Here is a 27,781-nt window from a genome sequence, read left to right on the forward strand (position 1 = left end):
TGTAGAACTGAATAACCCAAGTGGGCATATACCCCCTTTAAATAGGAACGATTAACTTCACATTCTGATTTCTACCGAAATCCTTTGTTTTATAATCCGATACAGCTTATCATAAATATTTAGGAACCGTTAACAGAGAATTCGGAAAATAATTGAAATGGAAGTGTTCCCTTTTGGAAATAACCTTCTCGCTTTGGCTTCAATAACTGCGGAGGACAATCTCTGTGGTAAGGCCGTATGATATGTAAATGTAATGAAATTGTCGATCTTATAATTCATAAGTATAGATTATTCGAAAAACTACCAAATTGTTCATTAAGAAGTGATCATCCATAAGACTAATACTTTTTGCGTTAGCTTTGTTGGTTAGAGTTCAGCGTTCTTTTCCAGCATCCAGACACTATGTACCGTGGATCTACTTGAAACAAGTTACTGCTTACGTATTGATTAGTAAATAAGTTATTTAAATAGTCGAGGTTACTGAATTGAATACTTATCTGCTAATTAACTTAAATTATGTTAAACTGGCACTCGAGATTCTTAAACAGAGATAAGAATCTTGAAGCAAAGGACAAAATCAATAGCTTGTAAACTGACATGTAAGTGAAGAAAATGACGAACTGAAATATTAGAAACCATGATGAAGTCATTGTTTCAAATGAACATTCTCTAATGAGGACATGAAAAGAGAATGATAAGAAAACTCAAATTATTAATAAGGGACAGGTATTTCGCATTCCACAAAGACTATGCAAAACTGACGTAAATATAAATATCGCTACACTAGAAATGAATTGAATACTAATCTCTTAAAACTTAATTGTTATTTAACTAAGAGATGAGTTATAGGTCACTTTTCTCTTTTCGCAGTTTCAGATAATCATATACATTCAGGAAATTACTACATAAGAATCTAGCATATGATGAAAAAAGTTCTTTGAAATCTCAGTGAAGATTTTCCTGATTAAGGCAACAATAAATGCAGGGTTTCAATAAACATCTTTCTAGATATGAAAATGTTGTGAGAACTGTCAGGGGATAGAATGGTAAATCGAACATTATTAATAGAAACGTTAAAAGGTTGTTAAAAGACTCACAAAAATGATAATAGTAAAATACATATTACTTCTACAATCTATAAAGTTCAAAACATTATATTAAGACTTCTCACAATAATATTGCTTTGCTACAACCAAAAGTCTCTAAGTAATTACTCCGTTAATGACTTGTGTTTTCTCAAAAAAATCATTTAATATACATTTTTAATAACTTCCTGCATTCATGAATTGTGCTCTCTACAACTTTCTGAAATCGTTGTTAATCCTGTACCTCACAATAATATCTGTGAAATTAACTCATCATCAATTGCAGTACTATTGTGAAACATTCCAAGCAATTTATTTGTCTAAATTGCCATTATCAACCACTACTTATTCTCATAGAAGAAGACTCGACGTAAGAAAATGTCAGAAAGTTGTTTAATTGGTGGATGCTTCGTGTTACAGAATTTGTCTTGCTAACAAAAGTACCATATTGTTTCAGCAACAAGATTTGCTCTTTCATCAACATCATTCCAACTAATTGAAAACGTTTGGGATTCCTTCGGACCGGGATTCCTTTGCCATATCTACTGCAAGAGTTTTATTCCCAATGGGACTGTAAGTTGTTCGAATTACTTATTAAATTGTATGCATTTCTGGTAATTACAGTGTTGGAAATAGATGTTAAACTATAATTAAGTAAACCCTTACGACTCAATATTTTACCCGAGAAACGGTTAACATTTCAATAAAAGCTAATCTCATGTTTATACAACTTTAAATCGAATAATATTTTCTCTTTGTATCCTGAAAACACTATTTCATTACAAACTCATGAAATTAAATCGGTTAGAAATATTTTAACTGAACTTATGAACATATGGCCATTGATAATTCTAAATACTCACATCTAATAATGTCATATTTTATTAGTAGCACTTGAAGTTAGAAACAAGGCTTCCTTCATATAAGTTATTATTCCAAGTAGGTAAATATTTACTTCATTTCCATATTTACGTCACTACAAGTTCCCTGATATGTTCCACAAAAATATTCTATTACAACTTTAATCCCGAATGGAACTAACAGCTAACTAAAGTCAGATTAGAATTTGTTCCACTCACCAATCTTCTAAAATCTGTTATCTTCAACAATGTCAAAGGATCAACTTCCATTTCTTCATAAGAAGAGTATTTTATATTCTGATTTAGTTTCATCATGCTTTAATATAAAGCTTATTTTTAATTCTATGTATTAGAAGGCTTCAAAAGTATATTCAGGATTTATTTCTACGTTTTTCACTAGGTATCAACTGTGTGTTTTCTCTCAGTATTCAGTTGTATTTCTATGAAATATGTTAATTACTCAAGTTGTATGTTATGCTCGGAAGAACTTAAGTTAATGCCACAAAGAAACTTGATACTCCTATTTATATATATGCATCTACTCGATATTGTATATTCCATTTTATCAGTATGGAGAGCTACACTTTCTTATAATCAAAACACAAAAACATATTTGTTTTAAAGATATAAATATGAGGTGTCTCATCAATTCATTTTATTCATATTTCATTAATAAGTGTATCTGTTTATCATTTCATGTCTTACTTAACACTATTTAAATGAGGAAATATTTTGTAGACATACAAGTGTTTTTTTCTCAGAAGTTATGAAGATTTCTGGTGATGAAAGAACACCAGTTAATCCCAATTTAAATCCTAATCTTATTTTAAACATACTAACTTTCGAATGTTTTCCACAATTTATTTCTGCAAGAGAAAGAGAAAACATTACTGCAATGTGTACCTGTTGCTAACACCAACGTGTTGAGAGAATCATTGTTCTGCTTAATCGTAATGATGTTTTGAACGGTATCAGTGTATAATGTGAGTACTTTTCATAGACTAAAAGTGAAGAGAGTTATATGTTTCAAGCCTCTGTACATTAACTATCCATTGTATAATATTACATTTCATATTATCATAATAATGGCCATACAATGCATAATATAGGGTTACATATTGGATCACTGAGATGGAAGCGTGTTTCTACAAATTCTAAGGAATATCGCATTAGTATTCCGCCATTGCATACTACTTCTTAATAATATTTTTAATAACTGAACATCAGTAATGCATGTAGCAAACATTTAAACTTAAATTTGAAAACGTTTCATATTACAAAGCATATATTTTTTTTTCAGAAAGTAAAGCCTATCATGGCTAGAACTTGGCTCATGTTTCTAGCATTTGTAATTCTTTAGTGCCATTTCCGTTTCTAATGAAAAGAAACAGCTTTCAAGTAGAAACGGTGAGTACTTAATTATATTTATATACTTTGCTCAATTTTTAGACAACATAGAATACTTATAAGAAACATATTACATACTATTGTGGGGAGACAAGTGATTAGGGGGAGACGCATGGTAAGGAAGAACTTTCTGACTAGAAATATGTAATACATTACACAATTGTACATTTATTAGTAAAAATTTTGGACCCATTCTTAACATCATATCTCTATGACTAGAATAAAAATGTAGTCATAATAGTGGTTTTAAAAGCAGAAAATGCCATTTAGTTATTCCTCAGTCAAATATAGTTGTTTTTCTGAATTTGAATTCTTATTACTTCATATAAACTGCTAGAACAAGGACAAATGAAATGATGAATTTGCAGTAGACACATATTTTACTTATGAAATTATTGTCCATCCTAAAATGTTATTATTTTAAAACGTTAAGACCAAATGCTACCTAATTCTTAAACGAGAGAAAACTATTTCTTTGCAATGGCAATTTATCGTAGAAACATTTGGGAAATCATTACCATAGTTTTAAAAGCGGAGATTGAAATGTTACATTCCATCTACCTTACTGGAAATTTATCAGCACATCTAACAAAGCAGCATTGGTTTGGAGAAAATTGTGTAAACAATATTATTGACACTCTAGAGAAAATTACTGCCATCGAAGAGATTTTTATGACAAAATCTAAATAAAATAATCATCATGGTACGAGTATTATGTAGAACGAGGAAATTAAGATAAAATGAAGTTTGAAGTAAGCAATCTTAAGGCAGGAAATTAGGCTCTTAACAGTTTAACTAATATATTTATCTAACCAAGTTGTTACACAGTGTTTTCACATTTATATCTCTTTGGATGATGTCTTATACGTTACCATTCTAATCATGATATTATTTGTGTTGGTTATTTAATGCATTGGATTCTTACATGTTAAACGACCTCTTCCATTCTCTTAACTTTGAGATGCAGTCAACCCTTCAGAAACTCTGCGAAGTTAGATAGAAATGATCTCAAGTAATTATCTAATAGGATCACTGGAAGAGTTCTTACCTCTGTGACCCGAACCCTTCCATACTCATTAATGTCTATTTGTTGTGTATCTTTTTTTTTATGGAAAGACGTTAAACTGAACGAATCATTCTACTTCTAATAATGGTTACATAATGCTAAATGTGACAGAAATTTTAACTTGAGAATGGACAATGTAATCCATAAGTAAATTATGGATTTTGGTTGCGATATATTATTTCCTACTATCTGAATTGAAAACCAAGTGCTCTACGTAAATAGCGCAACGAGCATAGTTTATTTGAGTATTAGAGATAGAAATGCATAGGATTAAATAGCAAAAAGAATAAAAATGAAGGAAAGAAAGATCATTTGATTATAAATATTGTAGCAAGGTGTAGGTTCATTCAGTGACATTTGTTTAGAAACAGGAATCCAACTTAGTTATGAGCTAATAAGTCACCCAAAGAAATCAGAAAGATATGATTGTGTTATCACAATTAACGTGTAAAGGTTATTAGTTTAAAAAAAACATTCAAAGGGGAAGCCATCATACAACACATGAACACTCTTTTGTTTAGTTTCTATCGTTGTGAAAGGATTGATTCTTTTAATGGTATATCACGTAATTACGTTGTTCACTTTAAATTATGTATTAAGATAATACGCATATACCCATCATAGCATAAGCACATTTTATCCCTTCAATTTAGATTCTCACATAAATCAAGTGGAACTTTTGGTACGAAATTATGTGGTTTTAAATTGGATTAATTTTATAAGGAAGATAACATTATGGCAGCAGAGGAAATGGTTACGAGACTCCACAATCGTCGGTGCCCCCCTCGGCGGAGTCCCTCATTTGCTGCTTGGCTTTTCTACTCGAACGTCTGATCAGACTCCTGCTTCGTGGCTTCGAACGACTGAATCCCGCTTCTAGACTTGTGGCGCCTTCAGAACCTGATGGAACGTCTGCAGGGCTTGCGGTCCTCCGTCCACCCTTCGTGCTCACGTAAGCACTTGATCTCCTCTTTAAGCCTCCTTCGTCCCCGGTGGGCGGGAGGATCTTCGACAATGCCAAGAAGCATTTGAAGATGTCGCGGACGCAGTAATTGTCCTTTGCAGAGCATTCGATTACCTTCGCCCTGCAAAAAGAAGAAATAGACTATCAACAAAATATTCACGTATACATATTAATTATGACTCTAGATTTGCCTGCTTATAAGAAGGCTGCTAAGTCAATAAAAGTACACTAATATCCTTATGTATTGTTTCTAAATGGAAAGTTCACAGCTGGGTATTATATGGAATTTCCAAGACTTACATTGTGTTCTCATAGACATTAAGAACATGTGTCACGTTCATCTGAATATGTTTTTAAACGATCTTATCTCAATATATTTATGCTAAAAGAAGTCCAATAACCTTAAACCTTGATTTATTTTACATTAACGATCCAGCAGGAATATATATAATTCTGACTCAAAATTTTCTTCTCTATAATAGAAACGGAATATGACTGGATTTCAGGAAATCGAGTTGTTATATTTCCTCTCTTTTCTACCTTATTGTAAATTATCTTGGAGTCAAATTTATTTTGTATTTGGATAATGGCGGCAGTTTAGTATCTTTCTTTACTTTTTCATTCTCGTCTTACTCTCGTATCTTTAAAGATATAAGTTATTCTAGCTGCACAGTGTTCAAGTCGATTATTAACTACAGAATCGGTTAAGATAGGTTTAGTAAATTCCTAGAAGATAGTCTATTACTCTTAACACAGGTATAGCTGATAATAGCCATTGATAAAATTATTTGACGATCATAAATCAGGCAAATTGCAACATTTGTAGGTAAATGAATACGTTCAAATAGTCGAAAGTTATCTATGAGAAAATTTCGTAATACAGTCCATAATCATATAAGCTACCCACAAACGATATGACTAATGTAATGAAAATACAAGCAAAGCAAAGTTGAAACGTCTTTGGTCCTATTTTTCTCGAACGTGTAATATTTTATATTTTCATACAAAATCGGGCATGTGGTAGGCTTTTCTTTGAAAAGCCCCAGTTTCTTCCACTGTGCGTCGCTGTTATAGCTGACAAAGAAGATTCTAATGCTCAGGATATCTACACCACATTAAGACCGAAGTGTTATTCGTTTTCTATGATACAATAGATACAGAGCTACAGATATCCACAAGGAAATGAAGCCGGTGTATGGAGACAAGTGTTTTGAAGTGCGAAGTGTGCAGTAGTGTTGTAAGAAGTTTGAAAATGAACGTCAGAATATTCGGAATATAGACGATTAGGAACGCAAACCACATGTGTCGAACTAAACAATTGCCAAATTTTACTCTTGGGATTGGGAGGATATGAAGCATCCCTCTTATTGTTCAGACATTGCTAATAGGATTCCATATTTTTTGTTAATTCAAGAAGGTCTTTATTCGTCATTAGTTACGTGATCCTCTGGCTGCCTTCTACGCAACGGGCATCGACAAATTTGTGGGACCAGATTCGTCAGTTCAGAGAGGAAGGTGCAGTTCCCCCTGAGTTTGAGTAATACGTGATTTCTAATAAATTGAATACTAATATAGTAATAAAGACGTAAAACTCTTGTGTTGGTGGACAATCTTGTTCTCCCCAGGGGAGATCTGAAATGACGCAACTGTGTGGTGTAGTGGGACAAATGCTTCAATAGATGTGGTGATTATGTGGAAAAGTAGGCAAAGATGCGTAGAATGTAGTGTATGTAAGTTGTTTTTCGTTTATGGCTTGTAATCATCTGGCAACAAATTAGTAACCAAAAAGAGTTTTCGATTTTATCTCGTTCAATGTCCCAAACTTGGAAGAAAGTTGTTGGTCTTCAAATGGAACTTCAAGTTATTCCGTACTGAAACAGTGAATAAAAGTACTTAAAACGATGAATTATTGCAAACTTTGAGAGACAAACTAGAGAGAGATAGTTCATTCGTAGAACGTTTCTGGAATAATTATTGCTACAGAACATTGCTCGTAGTATTGTAGTATGGTATATTTTAATTACTTTATAAGTTTATAATATTCCGTTTTGATAATTACTGAGAAATCTTTTAGGAATTACTTTAGTCAAGATCAAGTTTTCCTTCTGTATTTTTCAATTATGATGATTTTGTTGACTATTATACACTCATTCGAAATATGTGACGCAGTAACATTTGGAAACAATGAGCCCCTCGTTTCTACGGAGTTGCCTACATTGCCTTTGAAGACTTTGGGGCAAAACCCCGTCAAGTTCAAACAGTGAAAGTGTAAAGAAGATATCTTCACAAGGGTTTCTCTTCATCCGATTTTCATCAAACTCGGCATATATAAAATAAAAAAAATACGTGTCTATTTAATTTCGGTCTATATATATATAGACCGAAATTAAATAGACACGTATTTTTTTTGTTTCTCTCGGAAAAGAGGTTAAAGGGAATAAATGGACCCCTTTGTACATATTGTACAACATTCTTACAGAATTTGGAATACTGAAAAAGAAAATCAGATTACTAAAAATGTGTTTAAATAAATCCCAAAGTAAAATCCGGGTAGGAAAATTTTTGTCCACGAGCTTTGACGTCGAGAATGGCCTGAAACAAGGAGATGTGTTGTCTCCATTATTATTAAACTTTGTTCTGGAATATACTATAAGGAAAATAAAAGATAACAAACCGGACCTAGAGTTGAACGGTATTCACCAGGTTATGGCATATGCTGATGATATAAATTTAATAGGGAACGATAGGAGAACAATAGAAAGAAATGCTGCAGTCTTTTAAAACGCTTGGAGGGACATGGGTTTAGAAGTAAATGAAGACAAAACTAAATAAATGGAAGTTCGTCGGAACCGTAATACGGCAAATTATGGATGCGTTAAAATATCAAATAATACGTTTGATAAAGTGGATACTTTCATTTATCTAGGATCAATATTAACAGACGAAAACTACCTAGGTATATTCACGAAGAAATTAAATGTCGATTTAAAACAGAGAATTCTTGTTATTATTCAGTTCAAAATCTCTTGTAATCGCGAATTCTATCGACGGATTTGAAACTTAAAATATATAAAATGATAATCATGTCTGTTGTTCTGTATGGTTACGAAACATGATCCCTTGCTCTGAGGGAAGAACATAGACGGAAAGTATTTGAGAACAAGATCCTGAAACGAATTTTCGAATCCAAGAGAAACTGGAATGGGGAATGGTGGAAACTTCATAACGAGGTACTACCTAGATACATAATTTATGCGGTTTACCAAAAATTGTTAGAGTCATCGAATCTAGGAGACTCAGGTGGGCATGTCATGTAGCCAGAATAGAAGAAAGTAGGAACGCTTTCAAAGTCTTAACTGGAAGACCAACCAAAAAACGACCATTAGGAAGACCTAGGCACAAATGGGAGAAAAATATTAAGATAGATCTCGCAGAAATAGCAATAGAAAGTAGAAACTGGAACTATTTGGCTAAGGATAAAAGTCAGTGGAGAGCTTTTGTAAATGCGACATTGAAGCTCAGGGTTCCATAGGCTATAGAGTTAGTTAGCTAGTTAATTACACAACCATCGTCTGCGACTTTCTCGTTTTGCACCAATTATGAATCTATGATGAGGCAGTTCTTTGCTGAACTTACAACGAAATAGACGCTCCACTGTAACAATAGATTCAATTTTGCATACCGTAGCATACAAAACAACTTCTCTTCGGACGTCTCCATTTTCTAATAAACAAGTCACAGCGCTGCTGTAGCCATTGAATGGAACTAATAGATGGTGTTTTAAATTTTAAACTTTCCTCTAACTTCCTGTATCTAGTGATGGACAATATGTGTCTCTATCTATTGTGGTGTATCAAAAATAAATATTTTAAATTTGCTCCTTCTCTTAGAGTAACTTGTATATATATAAACAGGGTGTTAATGAACTAAACCGACAAAGTGTAAGAGGTGATTCCTTACATCAAAATAAGAGAAAAGGTTCATATGGACCTGTGGGGAAAAGTACATAGTTTCAAAGCTAGGTCTGCCCCAAATCGCGAAAAAAGCCAAATTTCAAGAGGCACTATTTCGAATTCGAGAAACTGTGGATGGTGGTCCTTATCAGCGTAAAGGAAGTCATGTACACGCAGTCCAAAAATGCACATTTTATTAATGTTCAATGGGTGCACAGGGTATTACCTGCTGGTTGAAATTCCCAGACATGCCATTACCAAATTTTAAGATATTCTCTGACTTTATGATTAGTCCAACTTCAAAGTAGGGAAACGATAAGTCTTGATAGCAGTGAAAACGAAATCCTTTGAAGCGATGTTGGAAGTGTTAAGGATCGTCAGCAGCACGGTCTCTCGTACTGGGGAAAACGCATGCTGCGATCTTTTCTTTCACGCTTATAAATGAAGAAAACGTGAAACATATCGTGACGAAAAACATCGCATCACACGTTATTCTGAATACAAAAAGACATGGAGCTCCCAGTCCCTAACACTTCCGACTTCCCTCCGAAGCATTGAATGTACATTGTTGACAAGGCATACCTCTTGCCTACCTTGGACCCTCCTTGAAATCTGGGTGTATCTGAAAACGCTATTGGGAATATATCTGAAAGTTACATCCTGTAGGGAATACGCTGTACACTTATGAAAATTGATGAATTATGCACTTTTGGATTGTGTGTGCGTTTCTTCCTTTACGCTGATAAGGATCACCATCCACAGTTTCTGGAATTCGAAATAGGGCCTGTTGAAATTTAGCTTTTTCACGATTTTAGAGAACCCTAACTCTGAAACACTTTTCGTCATAGATCCTAATGAACTTTTTCTCTTATTTTGATGTGTATACCGTTTGTCGGTATAGTTCATTAACACCCTGTAACACCCTGTATATATATGAAGGTTCTCGAAGAGAAGGTGTAACATTTTTAGCTGATTGGTAACACTGTCTGGTTTCAGCACTAATCGTCGTCGTGTGAAATGACTAATTCTATATCCGTAGCAAGTTGTTACATTAGTCAGCAGCTGTGTTGATTTACACGTGTTTTGTTTACATCTTCAGGTTTTTGTATATGGTTACTTTTCCGATGAGTATTCAAGATGGACAGTGACATGTCTTAAAATTTTGTTGATGTCCACACGCATATGCCGATCAAAAGAGAGTGAGTAGAGCTACAGTGTACAGGTGGTACAGTCAGAGACAAAAGTTCCTTCCGTTGGACAAAATTAGTTTAGTAAATAACTTCAAAATGGAAAGAAAATATGAGTAGAGTTTTCATTAAATTAAAGAATTTAATTTTCTGTTATTGCCATACCACCGTTATTACCAAATATATATTTTACCAAACGGAAAGAACTTTATTTGCTGACTGTATAAGGTGTTCGAACATAGGAGAAAATCAGCCGCTTTGCTTACGCATCTTGGACAAAAACCGTTCGTGTTTCACTAGACGCTAGCCAATATTGTTACATTAATTATTAGTGATGATATGCATATGTCTGTGAGAGCGCTATGTGCACATTTGGGCATATCGAAAGACACACCGTCCACCGAAATTGAAAAAGAAAGGAGATTTACTCCGCACGAATACGGATTTTCTTCCAGCAGAACGGATGCAGCAGCGTGTTAATGTTTGCACCCAATAGACGATGATCCCCTCATTCTGGGTCGAATCATAACTGCCTATGAAACATGGATTCACGACTTTGACATGTTTATATGTACCAGCAGCCTCCCAAGAAGTAAGTGCGATAACAGAAGAGCGCTTGTAAGGTAGTACTGATCGGAATTTAATGATAGAAACAGTATGGTGTACCAACACATTGTATTTCTCGGGCAAACAGAAAATTCAAATCACTACCAAGAATTCATCGACAGTTTGCTCGAGTATGTAGCAGAAAAGAGATCACATTTGAAGTACTTCTTCATATTGTACCACGATAACGCACACCCACATGCCGCGCGGGCTTATCAAGATTACACGACAACATTTTTCAGCATACATCATACAGCCCGCAACTTGCATCCTATATTTGGCTATTTCCACTTTTAAAGCTAACGTGATCTCCATTTCATGACGAACAAAGAAGTGATCACAGCAACGCAAGTTTTCTTCAGTTTGCTGCTTAAGGCAAATATTCAAAGACATTCAAAAAGTGCTAAGAGCGTTTGGACGCTTGCTTAGCTGTTATTGGTGCCTATTTTGAAAAATGTTCATCTACTTGATATGCTGATTTTGAATAAAAAGTTTTGGTTTGTAAGCTTTTATCGTTACAATTTAAAACTTGCTTTTACTTTTTGGAGTAGAAATTAGTCAGAAACAAACTCATGCATTCGCCTTTATTTAAAAAAAAAAAAAACGCAGTCATATGTTTATATTATCTTTATTTGTTATTACCATCTTCACTAAGCATAATTTGAGTTGGTCTGAGATGTTTATTTTTATAATTATTTTTCAATTTGGAAGATAAAATTTTGATCAGTGAACTTTTATTTGTATCAGCTTTGGGCGCTAGAGTTATTAAAGCTTGTATCGCCAATAGTTTGAGCTTTGGAATTATTGCTGTTGTAATCCTAATATTCGATTCCAGGCGTCAGTTGCAAACTAGTATCTAACGGGTCGAAAGCAGTTTAAAGTTCCTATTAAGTGCTACAGTTAATATCACATATCATAAATGTTATATAAGTTGTAATTACTATTGTTATAAAATATTTGGTGAGTTGAAAAACTATTATATTGCTTTATCGAGAAGATTAATATTATGACTTATGTTACGTCCAATTGAAATTGAAGTGTAAGTCAAATCTGGTTTTCGTCAAATGGTTATATGATTTGATTAAATGTGTATTTTGTTATTAATTAATCCTAATACTATTATAAATTTATTGACTTCTGTTTCAACTAATTTTGTTATTATTAAAAGAAATGTTATTATCAAATTTTGCCATTTTATAAAGAATAGTTTTCTAGAAATCAGATTTTCTTTTATCCCAGATTCCCTGATCAGATCTAGCTATTAGTATAATTATTAAATCAATCTTATTACTAGATTGCTTCAGCTATTCGTAAAACAAATAATTGAAATTAAATGTGGGGAATGTTTAAAATTAGAATTGCATTCCTGACCGGTAACACTGAGATTATTCTTAAATGGGCCAGTCTCATGTTGCAGAGCGTAATTTAACACTTTTCAATGGAACGTATCGTTTTCAATTGAAATCAACCACGGAAAAGTGGTAAATCCATCCAAATTATAAATAAAACCTTTCTAATTCTTTGTCCTGCATGAACAGGTATAGCTATTCGCATAAAAAGGTAAAGAAAAGGATATCAATTGCGGATACATACAGAGATGAATGTAGCATATTTTTAGGGTTGTTAAGAGCTTATTTCTTGTAGTTGCAAAATGTTTATGCATGGTTAGTCGTAAACGCTCCCATGAAGTTCCTACTTTTCACTAACAAATCCACAAGTGGACGCGCGGCACAGCAAATTTAATGTGCCTTTTCCTGGTCCATGCGTAAAACTTACTTCTAATGCATTCTAACAGAATATAACATTGAAATTACAAGTAAGGGCTCTTATATTGTAGTATGTGTATGAATACATAACTGAATAGTAAATTGAAAATATACTATGAAAATGATCGTTCTATTGTGTACCAAATGTATCGTGTACAAGAGTAACACATTAAATACTTTCTCAGGTAATGTCTAACGTGATCTTTCTTTAATTAGTAGCAAGCATTAACTAAAAATTCCGTGTTTGACATTTTCAAGCCAAATTTGCAGTTTCAACTTGGAATTACGTATCGACAACAACATAATTGTATAAATATAACATTATATTGATTTTGGGAGTTTTTGGAATAATAAACGCTATCTGGAAGCAGAGCAAATTAAATCCTTTATTTGCATCACAACAAAGGAAAGGAAGGCATATATGGGAAAATTGATGCTCCCATTTCTTCCCCAATGTGAAGAGAATTGTGTTATTGGGGAGGATACCACATGTAATTGATTTGAGACTACAATCTAGAGGCACACAGCATTCGGAAGGCTAGTTCCTGTATTTGCAATATATTTTGTGTAGCCTCAATAATGTACTTATTGTTATGGGAGAATTTAATTTGCCCATCATGCCTTTCGTTCTATGCTATATCCCCAATGACCCTGAACGTGGGAGAGGAATCCAATGAAAACCTTCATCTTCTTCACCAAGCTATTCATTTCAGCGAACAATCGCCTCTGAATTTTATTTTACTAAAATGTAAGTAGAAGGAAAAGAAAGATTGTTCTTATTATTATGTTTTATAATATCAAGGGAGTGCATTGGGTTGAAATGGTTATTCTTTCCTTGTTCATTTAACTTCGATATGAATACATTATGCACAACCTCATTTCAGATGGAGGCTTAAAGACTAATCATAGGATATTTTTAGCCTCTTTTTAATGTCAGTCTATAGTTCAGTTTCATTATCATGTCAGTCATGTGACATTCTAAAGTATTGATTTTTCACTTGTTTTAATTGACAATCAAACATATAATTACTTACTTCGTAGTTTTCTTTCACAAACTTCTTGGCACTAAAAAATTGTTTGTATCTTATGAATATTAGTTGGCGTGTAGAAGTGATAACCTGTATAATGAAGGCAAGATTGCATATGTTATGTATATAGTGCAACGAATAATTTAACTCCATATGGCACGGTAAATATTTAACTAACGTTGCTTTAGGTTAATTGTTCTTCACATCCCGGAGAACCTTGAGTTTTGTAGGCAATTCAATAATGATAATTTTAGAATATTCCTCAAAAGGGTCCTTCAATACACAAGGGGTGAAGGTAGTACTGTGCAAATACTGGCTGAGCACGATCGAAGAAATAACCGAGGGGAAATTTCGTAGGTCGGGCCCTGCTACTTTCGTCTACTCTAGCTACATACCTTTCTCATCTGAGCCTCCTACACTTCATGAAATTAAAAATGTTCAGCAAATGGTAAAAATTATGAAGTTCTCCGACATCAAATTTCCGGCATTCCATTCCTATTCTTCTTGGATTCGAATACAAGCCTCAGAATGTTACTCTCAAAATACTTTCAGCCTACTTTCTTCTCGCAAAGTAAGCGACATTTTTTCGCAACCATACAGCATAACAAACATAATATCAATTTATATTTTTAAATTTCAAATTGTCCGACAGAACACATGAAGACAAAAAAGCTTGGGATGAGTAACAATACGAATTCCCTGTTTTCTGTCGAAGTTTACTTCTTTGGTGGTCATGGTTTTATTCTATTAATGTTCATTCTAGATGTTTGAAAGTATCTACCTTGTCGAAAGGACTTTTATAATTCGAATATCGCTATAATTTGCAGTATTAAGATCACGGCGGCCTTTAATATATTTAATTTTGTGTGCAGTTACTTCTAATTCATGTAACTTCAGGCTATTTATAAACCTATCTTCTTTTATTGCCATCACATTCACATAATCAGCATAAGCCATAATCTGGTGAGTGCCATTTACCTATAACATTCGCTTGCTATCTTTAGTTTTTCTTAACAAAGTTAAATGATACGGGGGCAACAAAACTCTTTGTTTCAGGCCATTCTTGACCTGAAAGTTTGTAAAAAAAAGTGTTTTAATAGTTGGAATTACTTTGGAATACATCAAATCACTCATTAATTAATCTAACATTTCTGGAATACCGAATTTAGTAACAACGCTGTACAATATTTCCATCCTAACTGCGTCCTAAGCATTTATGGGATCAATAAATAATAATGCACAGGGATATTGTATTTCCATTTCTTTTCGAGGTTCTGACGAATAATAAATATTTCATTGATGATTGATACTTTCGGCCTAAATCTGCACTAATAATCTCCATTAATTTTATCTGCGTATGAGGTCTATCATGTTGAGAGGATTTTATGGAACGTTGACAAAAGAGAGATCCTGGATTAATTATCACAATAAATATTAATCTCTTTCTCATGGATTGGAACAAAGATTGATTTTTTCTATTCTTGTGACAATTTCTCTATATTCCACATAAGGAAAATAACTTTGTGTGTCTCGTTTCACATTTTAATTCTCCAGCTAAAATTAAGTTGAGTTGAGTTGATTTTGAGTTTAACGTCCCGTTCAGCAGCGAGGCTATATGAGACGTGGACCTACTGATTAACGTCGAATCCGAACCACATGAGCTCCCGCCGGGAATCGAACTCGGGTCTCCCACACCAAAGGCGCGTCTGCTAACCGCTTAGCCACGGAAGAACTCCAGCTAAAATTATCTCAGCAGAAATTTCTCTACATCCGAAGATTTATGTTTCTTTAATTTCTTTGTAAGAATTTTAAATTCTATTTAGTTAAGGTCTGGACAACACGGGTCTGCGTTTTATTTTACCCACAAACATTATTTTAGGCAATGTGTTGGGCAAATTTTAGGAGATACCTTTCCATCTACTCAAAACACAGTTCGTTTCTGATAGAATTGATTTAACCGCTTAGTTGAATATATAGGGGTCGCAATGGTAATAGCTTTTCTTAAAATCATTGCAGGTTTTAAACAGTTCTGGATATCTGCAAGTACTGTTATCTACATATCCTTACTGTTATCTACAAGTTCCATAATTTTGGCTTTAAGAAAATCTCGTTTTTGCAATTATGTCTTTCGGATTTCGTATTCAATGAAGTTTTAACTGCTTTCCCTTTTGTGCTAATTCAATGTATTCCTGATCGATCAATGGTTTGTTCTATGTGTTTCCGCGTGTTCTTCTTTCTTTTTACAAAAATTTAAATGCTATTCCTAATATTGGCCCAAATATCATCAATAGGCCTACTACTAAAATAGATTTAATACTTCCATCTGGGATTTCCCTGTCATCTGACTCTCCTCTAATTTATTTACATTAAATCTGTCCATTTTCAGTTGTTGATTATCTCCATTTTCCAACTCTTTTATAATTTTTGTTATCAGGTAGCGGTCGATGTTTCATTAAGCTTCTCCAAACAACCGAAAATCAATTGGGGTGGAATGTCTTTTTCTATCTAATAGGTGAAATTAATTGTGTGTTTTGTCGCGATGCTAAATATCGCAATATGGGTACCTTCTTCGCAGTTAGATTTCTGAGTAGTTCAAAGTTGACGGGTTTAACATTGATAATTGCACACAGCTTAGGATCTTCAGGCTTATTTTGTCTTATGTTAGCAACTATTTTAGTGATGTTAGCAAATTCATTATTAGATATTGTTCTCCATGATAGTTATTATGTAATAGCACATTACCATTATGTGTTTTTCCTTATGCAGGCTTCTGTTTCGCATAATCAGTTTGAAAATATTCTCTCCTCCTATCTTTACAATGAAATATGCTAGTAGAATTCCCATATAGTACTGTAGAAATTAGTCAAATACGCGTTGTACTTCTTCGTAGAAACTGTCCTTTATACCGCCATCCTTATATTCTATTTATTATCTCCTATTGAGAATGCACATTGATAACAATATTATCGCACCACAATCCCAAAGGCTAATAAAAAAAAGTCATTCATTGAAAAAGATCGTTTAGTTGGTGTTATTATTTGTTTGTGAATGAGAAACACTTTTTATAGTTGATTTTTACTACCTTCTACATAACAAATGTAAAATTTGAGGTCTGCATTCTCTCTTTCATTCCCATCTAACCTCCAGGATCTTATATAGTGTATTTCTCTAACTCATTTGTTACAATTATTAATGCACTTGCCTTATATTGTATGTTCAAAATCTTACTCAATTTTAGTTTGCTGAGGACATGCCAAGTTATCAGCCTTCTGTGAACGTTTCTGAGCAAGTAGACTACCATTTTGCAGAATAGGATTATTATCCTTGTGCTTAGTTTCCAAGGTCAGGAATTTGTCGTCTGACCGCGACTGCTTATTCAATATATTTGCAGCTAACCTGTATATGTAGACGCCTTCTACACGATCCTCAACGTGACAATGTGTCATGCCGTGGTGACAGGAATCCACGTTGCATAAGCAGACTTACAATATAAAATGTAAATTCACTCAGTAAATTTTTATGTGGCATGTAAATAGGTATGCAGTTTCAACTCTAATGTATCCTGTTTGTTGTCCTAGTGATCAGTGCAGAAATGGGAAGGATGTATCATTGCCTAGATTTAAGTAAATAGAGCAAGGCACTACTCAGAATGTTGTAACCTTCGACCTAAATTGAATGAACTAAACGTGTTGTCACGAAATACGCAACAGATTTTCCAGGCTAGCCATTTCGAATGAGGTTCTTCTTGCATTTCCCTCTTTCACACCAGGCAAATGCCTGGATGGTATCTAACATACTGGTCCTAGACCGCTTACTTCCTTCCCAAATCCTTTCTTCCTTCCCTTTCATCGGATAGTGTACTCCCCGAGGGACTTCATGCCTCATATACGTGACTGCTAAATGGCCTTAGGTACTGACAGCTTAGATATATAATTCCTAATTCTAATGAATTGGTTGCCAAACATTAGAAACAGTCCCCAGTTACCACATAGGGCCATCGTTGGCATTTGGTTGTCCTACCATTCTTTATTATTGGCTTTAGTGTATGTCCTGCTTAAAAACACATTGAGGAAAAATTAATTCTAGAAAAGCACTCCGGTCTTATATTATTGTCTGATAAATAATGAAACAACAAAACTCATGATCATACTGTCTTAACACATGGTATACTCACACAAAATGTATACTTGTCGTTCTTACTCCAAAAGTTCATTTGAGCTTAAACGGAGAGCGTTAGTTACTAATAGAATCTTAATAACAGAAACATAAACTTCATATATTTACTATAAAGTATTTTCTTAAGTAAATGTGCGGCGAAATGTAAAGCAATACAAGTAATCAAAATTTCTTAAATGTGTTACTTGTTTGAAGAAGAAATTAGAGAAGTTTGTATGAAATGTGTGAAAGGAATATTGAAGAAGACATAATTGGAACTCGAAATATCTCAGTTGCCTCATGAGAAAGTGCTTTGTGCTATCTTTCTCACTTGAATGAGTTGTTGCCAAGGTAACCCTCTTCTCTCTGGTCATCTTCGTCGTTCCCTCAGGATCTCCTCTCAGTCATTAGCACGTGAGAAGCCATCAGTTACCAACTGCTCAGTTACGGGTGGTAGGAAGGACACACACCGCGACAAAGGGTTCACTGGAAGTGGGGTCAGAGAAGAACGCTCAGAGAAGAAGGGGTTTTTATAAGGTAATGAGAGTAACACTAATGAGGAACCAACAGAGGGATACCGCACAGCAAAACATTTACATTTTGCTTGATACTTAAATAAGCGAAGTAAATTAGGTATTACATTTTATACCAGTAAATGACTAACATCTAGAGTTCAAAAGTGCATTAGCGGTGTAAGAATAGAAAAAAATTTAACACAACCCACTGAGGAACACGGGAAGTGGCGAATTTAGGTCACATGGTGGATACGAAATGCATTACATCATCATCGTTTTCAAGACTAATGTAGTTTGGATCTACTATGCCCCATTTGTCTCACTTAGTAGTTTTCTAGAGCGTTATGTTGTTTGTAATATTATAGGTCCTTAATTTCTAACAATGAATAGTGAATATATAACTGAATTTTTTTAACATTTAGATTTCAAATACGTAGTGCCATTTCAAAAATCTAGAAACGATTGTTAATCTTATGGTATGGTTGGCTGATTAGAGTTTAGTATCACGTTCAGCAGTGAGTTTTCATGAAATGTGAAACTACAGCTTAACGTGGGATTCGAACAAAATGAGTTCTCACCAAGGATCGAATCCGAGTCTTCTACGTCAAAGATACGTTCCCTAACCATATAACCATAAGGAACTTCTACCGCGGAGTACGTCAAACGCTTTTTCTATATAGGCATTTCCATCATACAAAACGTCACCGGCTCTTCTCAATTAGATTCAACAATATACTTTACGGTAAAGAGTCATCGTCAGTAGCAAGCAAAAGATATATGCTTGGCTTGGTCTTACGTAGTTCGAAACCCTGTCCCATAACTTGTTGCCACTTAATTCTTTTAAAATAAGTAATGAAGAACATCAGGATTCAATAAATACAATGAATACAGTATAAAGAAGTAAAGATGTGAGCGAGTAATGAAAGAGACAAATGTCTCTGAATTAACGTAGAAAGAATGCTGGTAAACTTAGTAATGTTGGGAAGCTATGAGATCATGCATTTTGATGTTTGCAAGTTCTTAGTGATGACAGAGGTAAAGGATTAACCATCCTACATGTGAAAACTAGAGAAAGGATGGTGGAATTCCTCAACATTCGACTTGTTGGAGGTGAGGACTGTACATATCTTTAATAAGTGAATTCTACGCTAATAAAACTCTCTGTAAATAAGTAACTGTATAAGTCTTAATAACATCACGGCTATTTTAAACAAGTAGGAGAGAAAACATCGATATATCTATAGCACCATGCAGTTCCTTCAAAACCGTATGTTGTTAGTAACAATCCAAACGCAAGTAAGTCACGTATTTATTTTGATAATTGTATTATTATTCAGCAATCAGGCGAACTTTTCATTGCTAAGAACAAGCAAAGGTATCACAGCCGTTTCAAATCCTGACTAGCAGTTAAATACAGCTATACTGTAATTTTTAGTGTGCACGTTGACTCGCACAGGCATCACAGACATCTAAATCACTGACGTTGAGGATATATATTGGTTTATATTTTGTGTAGTGAGCAACGTTTTACTCGGCACATCATGTATATTATTTCTTTAATCTTTCAAGAAAATAACTTTTTAGTGACAGAATTAATTTATTGACTACCTTGTCATTAGTTGCAGAAGTGCTGCTATTTATTGGGTTGGCCCAAAAACCCTGGCAATTTTTTGTGTAAATTTTCCGTGAAAAATAAAATGTTTTGTAATGCGTTTTATGTTATTCGATAGAGAATTATTTACTTTACAAAATAATGTGTTTAGTTCTTCCGTGCTGATATACAGTTTGTTCTTTTCACGTCATTAAAATGGAGTACCAAGTCGACAAAAAATACCATTTTCGACACTGTCTATTTTTTACGTTTCATCGAAGTGCTAAAGCCACAGAAGCTGCTCGAGAAGTTTTTAAAGTGTATGGCAAATACACGATGCTCAACATAGGTTTCAGCGATTCAAAGACGGCAATTTCGACCTGAAAGACATGCAATGCACCGGACGTTCCGTTCAGCTAGATGGAAAACGACCGAATCAGCTTATTCACGAAGATCCTCGCCAAACAACAAAGTAATTGGCAGAGAAAATGGAGTGCTTCCACAGGATTATAGAGCGTCATGTTAACTCAATGGCAAACGTTCAAAAGGAACAAAAATCCTGAACTTATGGGCCAACCCAATATTTCCTCTGTTGTTAAATTTGTTCTCGGTATACTTCAAAATATTTAGATCTCTTAAGAATATTTGACAGTGAATTTCATTATTTTACTTGTCAGCTCAATACTTCCTTTTCCCCCGGCCACTGTATTCTGTTTCTGTCATAAAAAATGAATACCATAATTCATTATTTGGAATAATAAACACTTCTGACCAGAGTATATACACTTATTTATTTAAACCTAAGTACACGGTGTAACGGTTTCGACAATTTTACGTTGTCTTCATCAGACACTAACTGAAATCTGAACACTTCATTATTCTTCTAATAGTCATTTCTATTTAATATGAAAAGATTTCGTAAAAGTAATAGCTTAGGAACTGTACACTATTAACAAATCTTGTGATTTACAAAACGAGTCTCTACTATAGTCGCCGTGTTAGGTACTTCATTTAAAAACTACCGTTTAAACAACTCAATTTGAAACCCAATGGAGTCGAAGTAGCACATGCGTGTGTCGAACCTTAACACAACAAAGGTAACATAGAGCCATCATGTTGAATTAACACAGGCATTTTTACTGAGCACTTGATTAATTTAGTTAAATTGATGTAGAGTTTAACGTCCCTTTCAATGGCGACGCTATACGAGACGGGATCTACTGGTTAACGTGGAATCCGAACCACATGAGCTTTCGCCGAGAATCAAACGCGGGTCTCCGAATTTGATTATTTTAGATAGAAAGCAAAGTAAACTGTAAATGTAGTTAAATATCATATCCACTATGAAATTAAATGCCGATTGAAAGCTGGAATTCGTCTTATTACTCAGTCAATTACTGTTCTTGCCTTCGTGAATTATATCGACGTATTTGAAGCTTCAATTTCACAAACCAATAATTATACATGTTGTGCTGTATGGATGCGAACTAGGGACACTTACTTTGAGGGAAGATTACAGACTAAAACTTTGAATTAAATTCTGAGATTAATATTTGGGCCTTAGAGAAACAGGAGTGTGGGATGGCGGAAACTAAATGAGCGAGGTACTGCATAGTTTGTAATGTTCATCTAATATTGTTGGGATCATTAACTTTCGAAATCATAGGGTATTCATTCTGATAGAATACACGACCGCTTTCAAAACTATAAATGGCGACTCAATCAAGAAACGTAACTAGTAAGACTAGAATCCACTCGGAAGTTGATATGAAGGGATTTCACAGAAAAACAATACAAAGTGGAAACTGGATCCAGTTTGTTAAGGACGAAGGTGAATGTAGAGGTTTTGTGAGTATGACATTGAATCTCCGAATTCTATAAGCCATAGAGTTAATTAAGTGCTCGTTTGGATCTAACTTAAATAATATCACGTGACTGTAATATGTTACCGATGGGAAGCATACATGTATTATCACTCAAAGAGACAGCGTTCAAGCACATTTCTAAATAGGAATTGGTATTCCAGAAATATATTTAGGAATAACGTATTATAGAAAGTGGACAGAGGACAATAATGGTTGCATATGGAATAATATACCTCGGGTTTTTATCATTATTATTCTTCTATCAATATAAATGAAATCGCTGCTCTTCTGATATGCTTCATAATGTAACACGAGGAAAGTAAGACACTGATAAAAGAGGTATCTCATATAATGTTATGCAATAACACAGATTGTGCATTTTTCTGGTCAAGTGGCTAATATATATGTTTTCTGATTGCATGATCATAGGTTCGATTCAATCCGCGGGAGTGAAATTAAACCAGAGTATTACGTCTCATCTCTTGAAATGGGACTTTGAAGTCAAACCAATCAATAGACAACAATAACACCAAATCTATGATTTTAGGTTACATCTATGATTCGGATCTATGATCACTCAATCGATTTTATACACCATAAGTAAACAGTGGGATGGGAACTATTATTTCAAAAGTATTCTGCGACATACCCCACTTTTAACCATTCAGCTGTTGTGTACTAGGTGTGGAGGAATTGTATGATACAATGGAATTTTTAGCTGTCTCCAATGTATGTTACCCATTGTGAATTAGTCTGATAGAGGCACCAGTCCAAAAGTGTCAATTCAGTGTGGTAGACATAAATCATAAGTAACTGGTACGATTGTCTGGCTTAAAGTTATTACTTGGTCGGAGGTCCATAAGGGAAGTGGGTTCGAAAGTTCTAATTAAAACTTTGGCGTTGAAACACTTGAATCCTCTAATCGTTTTCTTACAGAAGTTATCCAAGAGCAAAGAAGGAAAGAGAATTTTCCGGTCCGAAGCATTCACGAATTTAGAAGTGTGAATATTGATTTTGGTGGAAGATCAGTAGTGATAATTTTGATTGCAGATCGGAAGATGTTTAGTAGTCGATCGCTAAATCTTGTTTTATTCCATGTACTCAATAAATTCACGTGTCTTAGAGTATGTTAAAAGACAATCTTTTATGTGTATCCTAAACATGGCCTCTTCGATACATGTTCCTAAGTGTGGAGATGAACTCGAAATATGGTTATCCTTGCCCTTGCTTGAGTGAGGTTGAAATTTTGGGATTAATATACATCTTTCTCCTCTTCGGTTGCTTAGTGCTAGCAACAAAAGAAAGGAAATACGTAAAACGATGAAGGTAACTGATATTGCCAGCACTGCGCAATTTTTGTAACAAGTTTACTCAGTGAAGGTTATTGATGGTAATCTAACAGGATACAAACTCAATCATAACTTCAACGACGCAATAATGAGAGGAACAATGGTCAGTATTTACGGATGTTTGGAAAATTCTATGATACATGACATTGAATCATCCGTACACGTGTATATGTATCATGCATCGTATCCTGGGTGCGGCACTTGCTAAGAACCAATGAGAAGGCAAAAGGGCAATAGGTTTCCATATTTAGGGAACTGACGCAATGTATGGTCTGATTATCACAAGATTTGGGTGTGTCCCTCGAGAATACTTAAAAAGGGCCTCAGGGCCTCCTGTTGTTGATTCTGTTAGCGGATTGATTCGGACATTAGTACGAAGCTCATCGACAAGCAACTTGTTACACAGCTATACAAAACTCCAGTCAAGGTATGTAGCAGAGATTATCATAAATCCAATTTCACTTATAGGTATGTCATTTCACATTTCACAATGTTTTGTCTACCTACAGGAAAGCTCTCACGATTAAGAACAGCAGTCGTATAATTGCATTTCGTCTTCTATCCTAAAAGAAAAAGAAATAATAAATATGATGTTACTTATTCATTATAAAGCCGAATGTAAGTTGAAAGTTGCTTTAATTATAATGTAATAAATTTCAATTAATATTAACAGAGCTTTTTATTCTACCCCTAGATTAAGTTTTCATCATTCCCAAGTGTTTTTTGGTGTAAAATTTTAGTTTAATCTCCTTTTGTGACAACCGCTAAGAATTAACGTGAGCAGTTCTCCAAATATGTGCGAAATAAACGAGCAGGATGAGAATAGAGACCTGCACCATCGTCACATAAGACAATTACTTTCCTTAAACATGAAGAACTACGACGTTACATATTAGAAGTGCCAGAAAAGTTTTTAAAAAAGTTTGCGTTTGTCTTGAAATTTGTGCTAATAACACGCACGGTTTAAGGGGTTACAATGCATTTTATTAGAATAATTACATGTTTCAATTACATGTGAGAATGCTATACGAAGACAAAGAGTGGGAATTGACAACATCAATGAGAATATTCATTAAAGGAGATCTGAGATTTTTTAAGGTCTATTTATCAGTAGATAGTAATCAAACCCATCGAAGGAAAAAAATAAGCCATTTGGCAACTCACACCTATCAACGCAGCTAATGAAAGAAAGAACTGCGAAATTCGAGTTATGTCACAGAGGTTTTGTATTTAGATCATTTTGTACGACATGTGACTCCACTATTTTCAACTTGGCATTGTCATTTGTCAATCACTATTAAAATCACACCTACTATTGTTTAAAATTTTCAAAACAATTGGGTACTGCTCTGAATTATGTACATCTCAATTTTTACATTTCAATTTAATTATTCGTGAAAAAGAAAACAGAAACAGCACTAACCTCAACTTAGGAAGTTCGCAGTAGACCCATTCTGAGACGTCCTCGATGCGGACTTCTCTGCTGTTCTTAGCCAAATCAAACTTGTTGCCAGCCACAACGATCGGAATCTCCTGAAAGTCTGCGCGCTGCTCTCTGATTTCCTCGAAACACTGCTTCACGTTCAGAAAGGAGTCTTTGTTAGTGACGTCATAGACAAGGAGGAAGGCATGGGCAGTGGCAATGGACAGACGCCTCATGGCAGGAAACTGGTTGTCACCGGAAGTGTCTAAGATGTCAACCTTCAGCGTGACGGCTCCAAAGTCGTATTCCCTGTTATACAGATCTTCCACTGTGCCACGATACTTCTCGGTGAACGTATTGAACAGGAAGCGTTTCACAATCGCACTTTTGCCCACACAGGGGCCACCTAGGACCACGAGACGTATTCGTTCAAAATCGGACATTATGAACAGATTTTATTACATACACGCAAAAAGCAAATTGTTTCACTGCAACCCCTGTTCTACGGACACTTTCAAGAACACTAAAATTGTACACAGAATGTAACAAAAAAATGTAGAACACTGATAAATACTTGCTTAACCTTAAGAAAAGAGACTAAGTTGAGCTCTGAAGATTGTTAAACTCGAGAAAGAAGGAATGCGAAGAAAAATGTTCACATAACCAACTGATATAATATTGCAATATTTATTCATCAACTATACCCAGTAGACAGAAATTCGAGAAACCTGCAGAGACACTGACGTACGTATATAGTAACATCATTATGAATGATTTATGAGAATTTTATGTTCCATATTTGAACCACAAGTCGAGAGGATGTACATTGTACAGTACAAATATCATTCCAATCCTTGGCATATTCGTTGGCGACACTTGAAGTAAACTCTGGACTGATCCTTCCTATTGCAGATGTTTTCCTCGTCGTTGTTGACGAACAAAACCTGCAGAAGAAACGAATACGTTTATCAGATCCAACACAAATACATTATACATTTTATATATCAAGCAACAGTGTTTGAAAGTAAACAGGAAATTAATTAACTCCATGCACAATTTCAGGATATTACTTGGTTTATCAAATGAAAGAAAGGAGTTCCAACAAATATAGGTCGGGAAACAAAACCCTCTTAGAATTAGGAACCTCCGAAAATGTGAAACATTATGTTTTCTACATACCTTGGCTTGAACAACATGAGACTTGTCGTAAATGTTTTAAAGAATTATTCAGGAATCTCTATATGCTTTATGTAATAATATGTACATGCTTGGATCAAAAGATCCAATATATTTCAATCAAAATTTTTGGTATACCTTATCTATGGAGAACTACATACAGTGTAGCCAAATTCAAACTATCACTTAACTCACAAGGGACTATTCTGATTTTGTGAATTCAATTGCTCGAAATGATTGCTAGCACTAGATTCAGACAGCGATGTGTATTGGCAGAGTGGGAAATAAATAAGGGGAAAGTGCGAAGATAGAACGTAGAAAATGTCTAGAAATGTCATGTTAATTTTGAAACGAGTGGAGGGATTGAGGTTAAATGTTGGATATCAGGAATGCATATAGAGCCCCACTCAATAGGCATACAGTGAATCTATAGAGCAGACAAAACTGCAGCTCCTCGTTAATTCATGGAGAACCAATAAAGATGAAGAGTTGATGCAGAAACCGGACAATGTTGAACTTACTTGACTCCTTATCCCTGATGGTTGCCCGTCATCATACAACTTCTGAGTGTGATCTTCCATGAGTATAACAATTTCGTAAAATATGGTAACGGAACAACTTTATTCATTTGCAATCATTCGCCCACTGCCAATTTACAGCACCAAGGTTCCAAGCTATGATTAGAGACGCTTGCTACAGAACTGAATATTTGCAAACAGTACCTGGCGCATTCATGACACCTGCCGACTATTGTTTCAATTTCAATACCGGCGACAGCTGTGACGAGCCCGATTGTCCATTTTATCGTTTTTCAAATGTGTCCACTGATGTCTCCAGTTTTGTTTCAACCAGACAATCATTCCTAAGGTCCATAACAGTCACAATTAAATAGAGCTCTCAAACCGTATTGGCCACTACTGATTTCAATAGGCTGTGTGTGTCAAGAGTCATGTCACATTACTCCTTTCCCATATATTTTTTTTTGCCCTAAATCCAACATGGTTGCTTTTCAAATGTCCATCATGAATCACATTACGCCTATTCAGTAGAGTTCTACATGCATTCCTCATATCCAACTTTAGACCTGAATCCCTCTACTCGTTCCAAAAATTTAACATGGCATTTCTAAACATTTTCTAAGTTCTATTTTCGCACTTTGCCCTCATCTCCCACTCTGTATACGGTCTGCCACTAAACACTTTCTTTTTCTCTGTTTCTTTTGATGCTGAATCTAGTGCTAGCAATCATTTTCAGCACTTGAATTCACAAAATCGGAATGTTCCCTTGTCTGTATGATGTGCTTATTCCGTAGAAAATACGGAAACTTGATTTAGGGACCGTCCAAAAATTTTGTGGCCCTGACCCAAAAACCGATTATTGCCCAAGATCGCAGTCTTTTGATATATGTTTTGGATCATTCCTAAAATTATTGTTCACAATTCGCTGGTAGATACCCCACAAGGAGAACTCAATTAAAATTTAAAAGAATATCCCTGAACTTCAACTTACTTTATACGCTTTCTTACGCTGGTACATAGGATTGTCCAACAAAGATATTTAGATAGAAGATAAATGAGTTTGCTAGTAATTTTGACTCCCTTGGAATACGTTTCATAATTTTCAAGCAAGAGCATTTCAAAACGTGCATTTTTCAGGTTTTTGTCAAAATGAAAAAGGGCATTTCCCGATCAATATTGTAAATATACTCATATGATCAATATTATAGGGTGAGTATATGTTATTCAACAAATACGTGCTATTGTTTATAAACATCAGACAATAGAC

At 34.6% G+C, this 27,781-nt stretch overlaps 1 protein-coding gene across 1 annotated transcript; it reads right to left on the minus strand.

Moving 5' to 3' along the window:
• Positions 1-2,855: 2,855 nt before the first annotated feature.
• LOC145681369 (GTP-binding protein Di-Ras2) lies at positions 2,856-25,694 on the minus strand. Its single transcript, XM_081753023.1, has 2 exons — positions 24,821-25,694; positions 2,856-5,503 (listed from the first exon to the last, which is right to left on the minus strand). The coding sequence occupies exons 1-2, from the start codon at positions 25,261-25,263 to the stop codon at positions 5,173-5,175; spliced, it is 774 nt and encodes a 257-aa protein (XP_081609149.1). The 5' UTR covers positions 25,264-25,694; the 3' UTR covers positions 2,856-5,172.
• Between the last annotated feature and the right edge of the window lie 2,087 nt (positions 25,695-27,781).

Source organism: Thermobia domestica, chromosome 3, assembly GCF_964235325.1.
Source record: "Thermobia domestica chromosome 3, izTheDome1.hap1.1, whole genome shotgun sequence".
NCBI classification, from domain to species: domain Eukaryota; kingdom Metazoa; phylum Arthropoda; class Insecta; order Zygentoma; family Lepismatidae; genus Thermobia; species Thermobia domestica.

Excerpts from the sequence above, each read along its gene's own strand:
- LOC145681369 (XM_081753023.1), bottom strand. The coding sequence starts at position 25,263 with ATGTCCGATTTTGAACGAATACGTCTCGTGGTCCTAGGTGGCCCCTGT. Across the intron at positions 5,504-24,820 it reads TGCGAACTTCCTAAGTTGAG|GGCGAAGGTAATCGAATGCT; the intron begins GTTAGTGCTGTT and ends TTCTTTTTGCAG.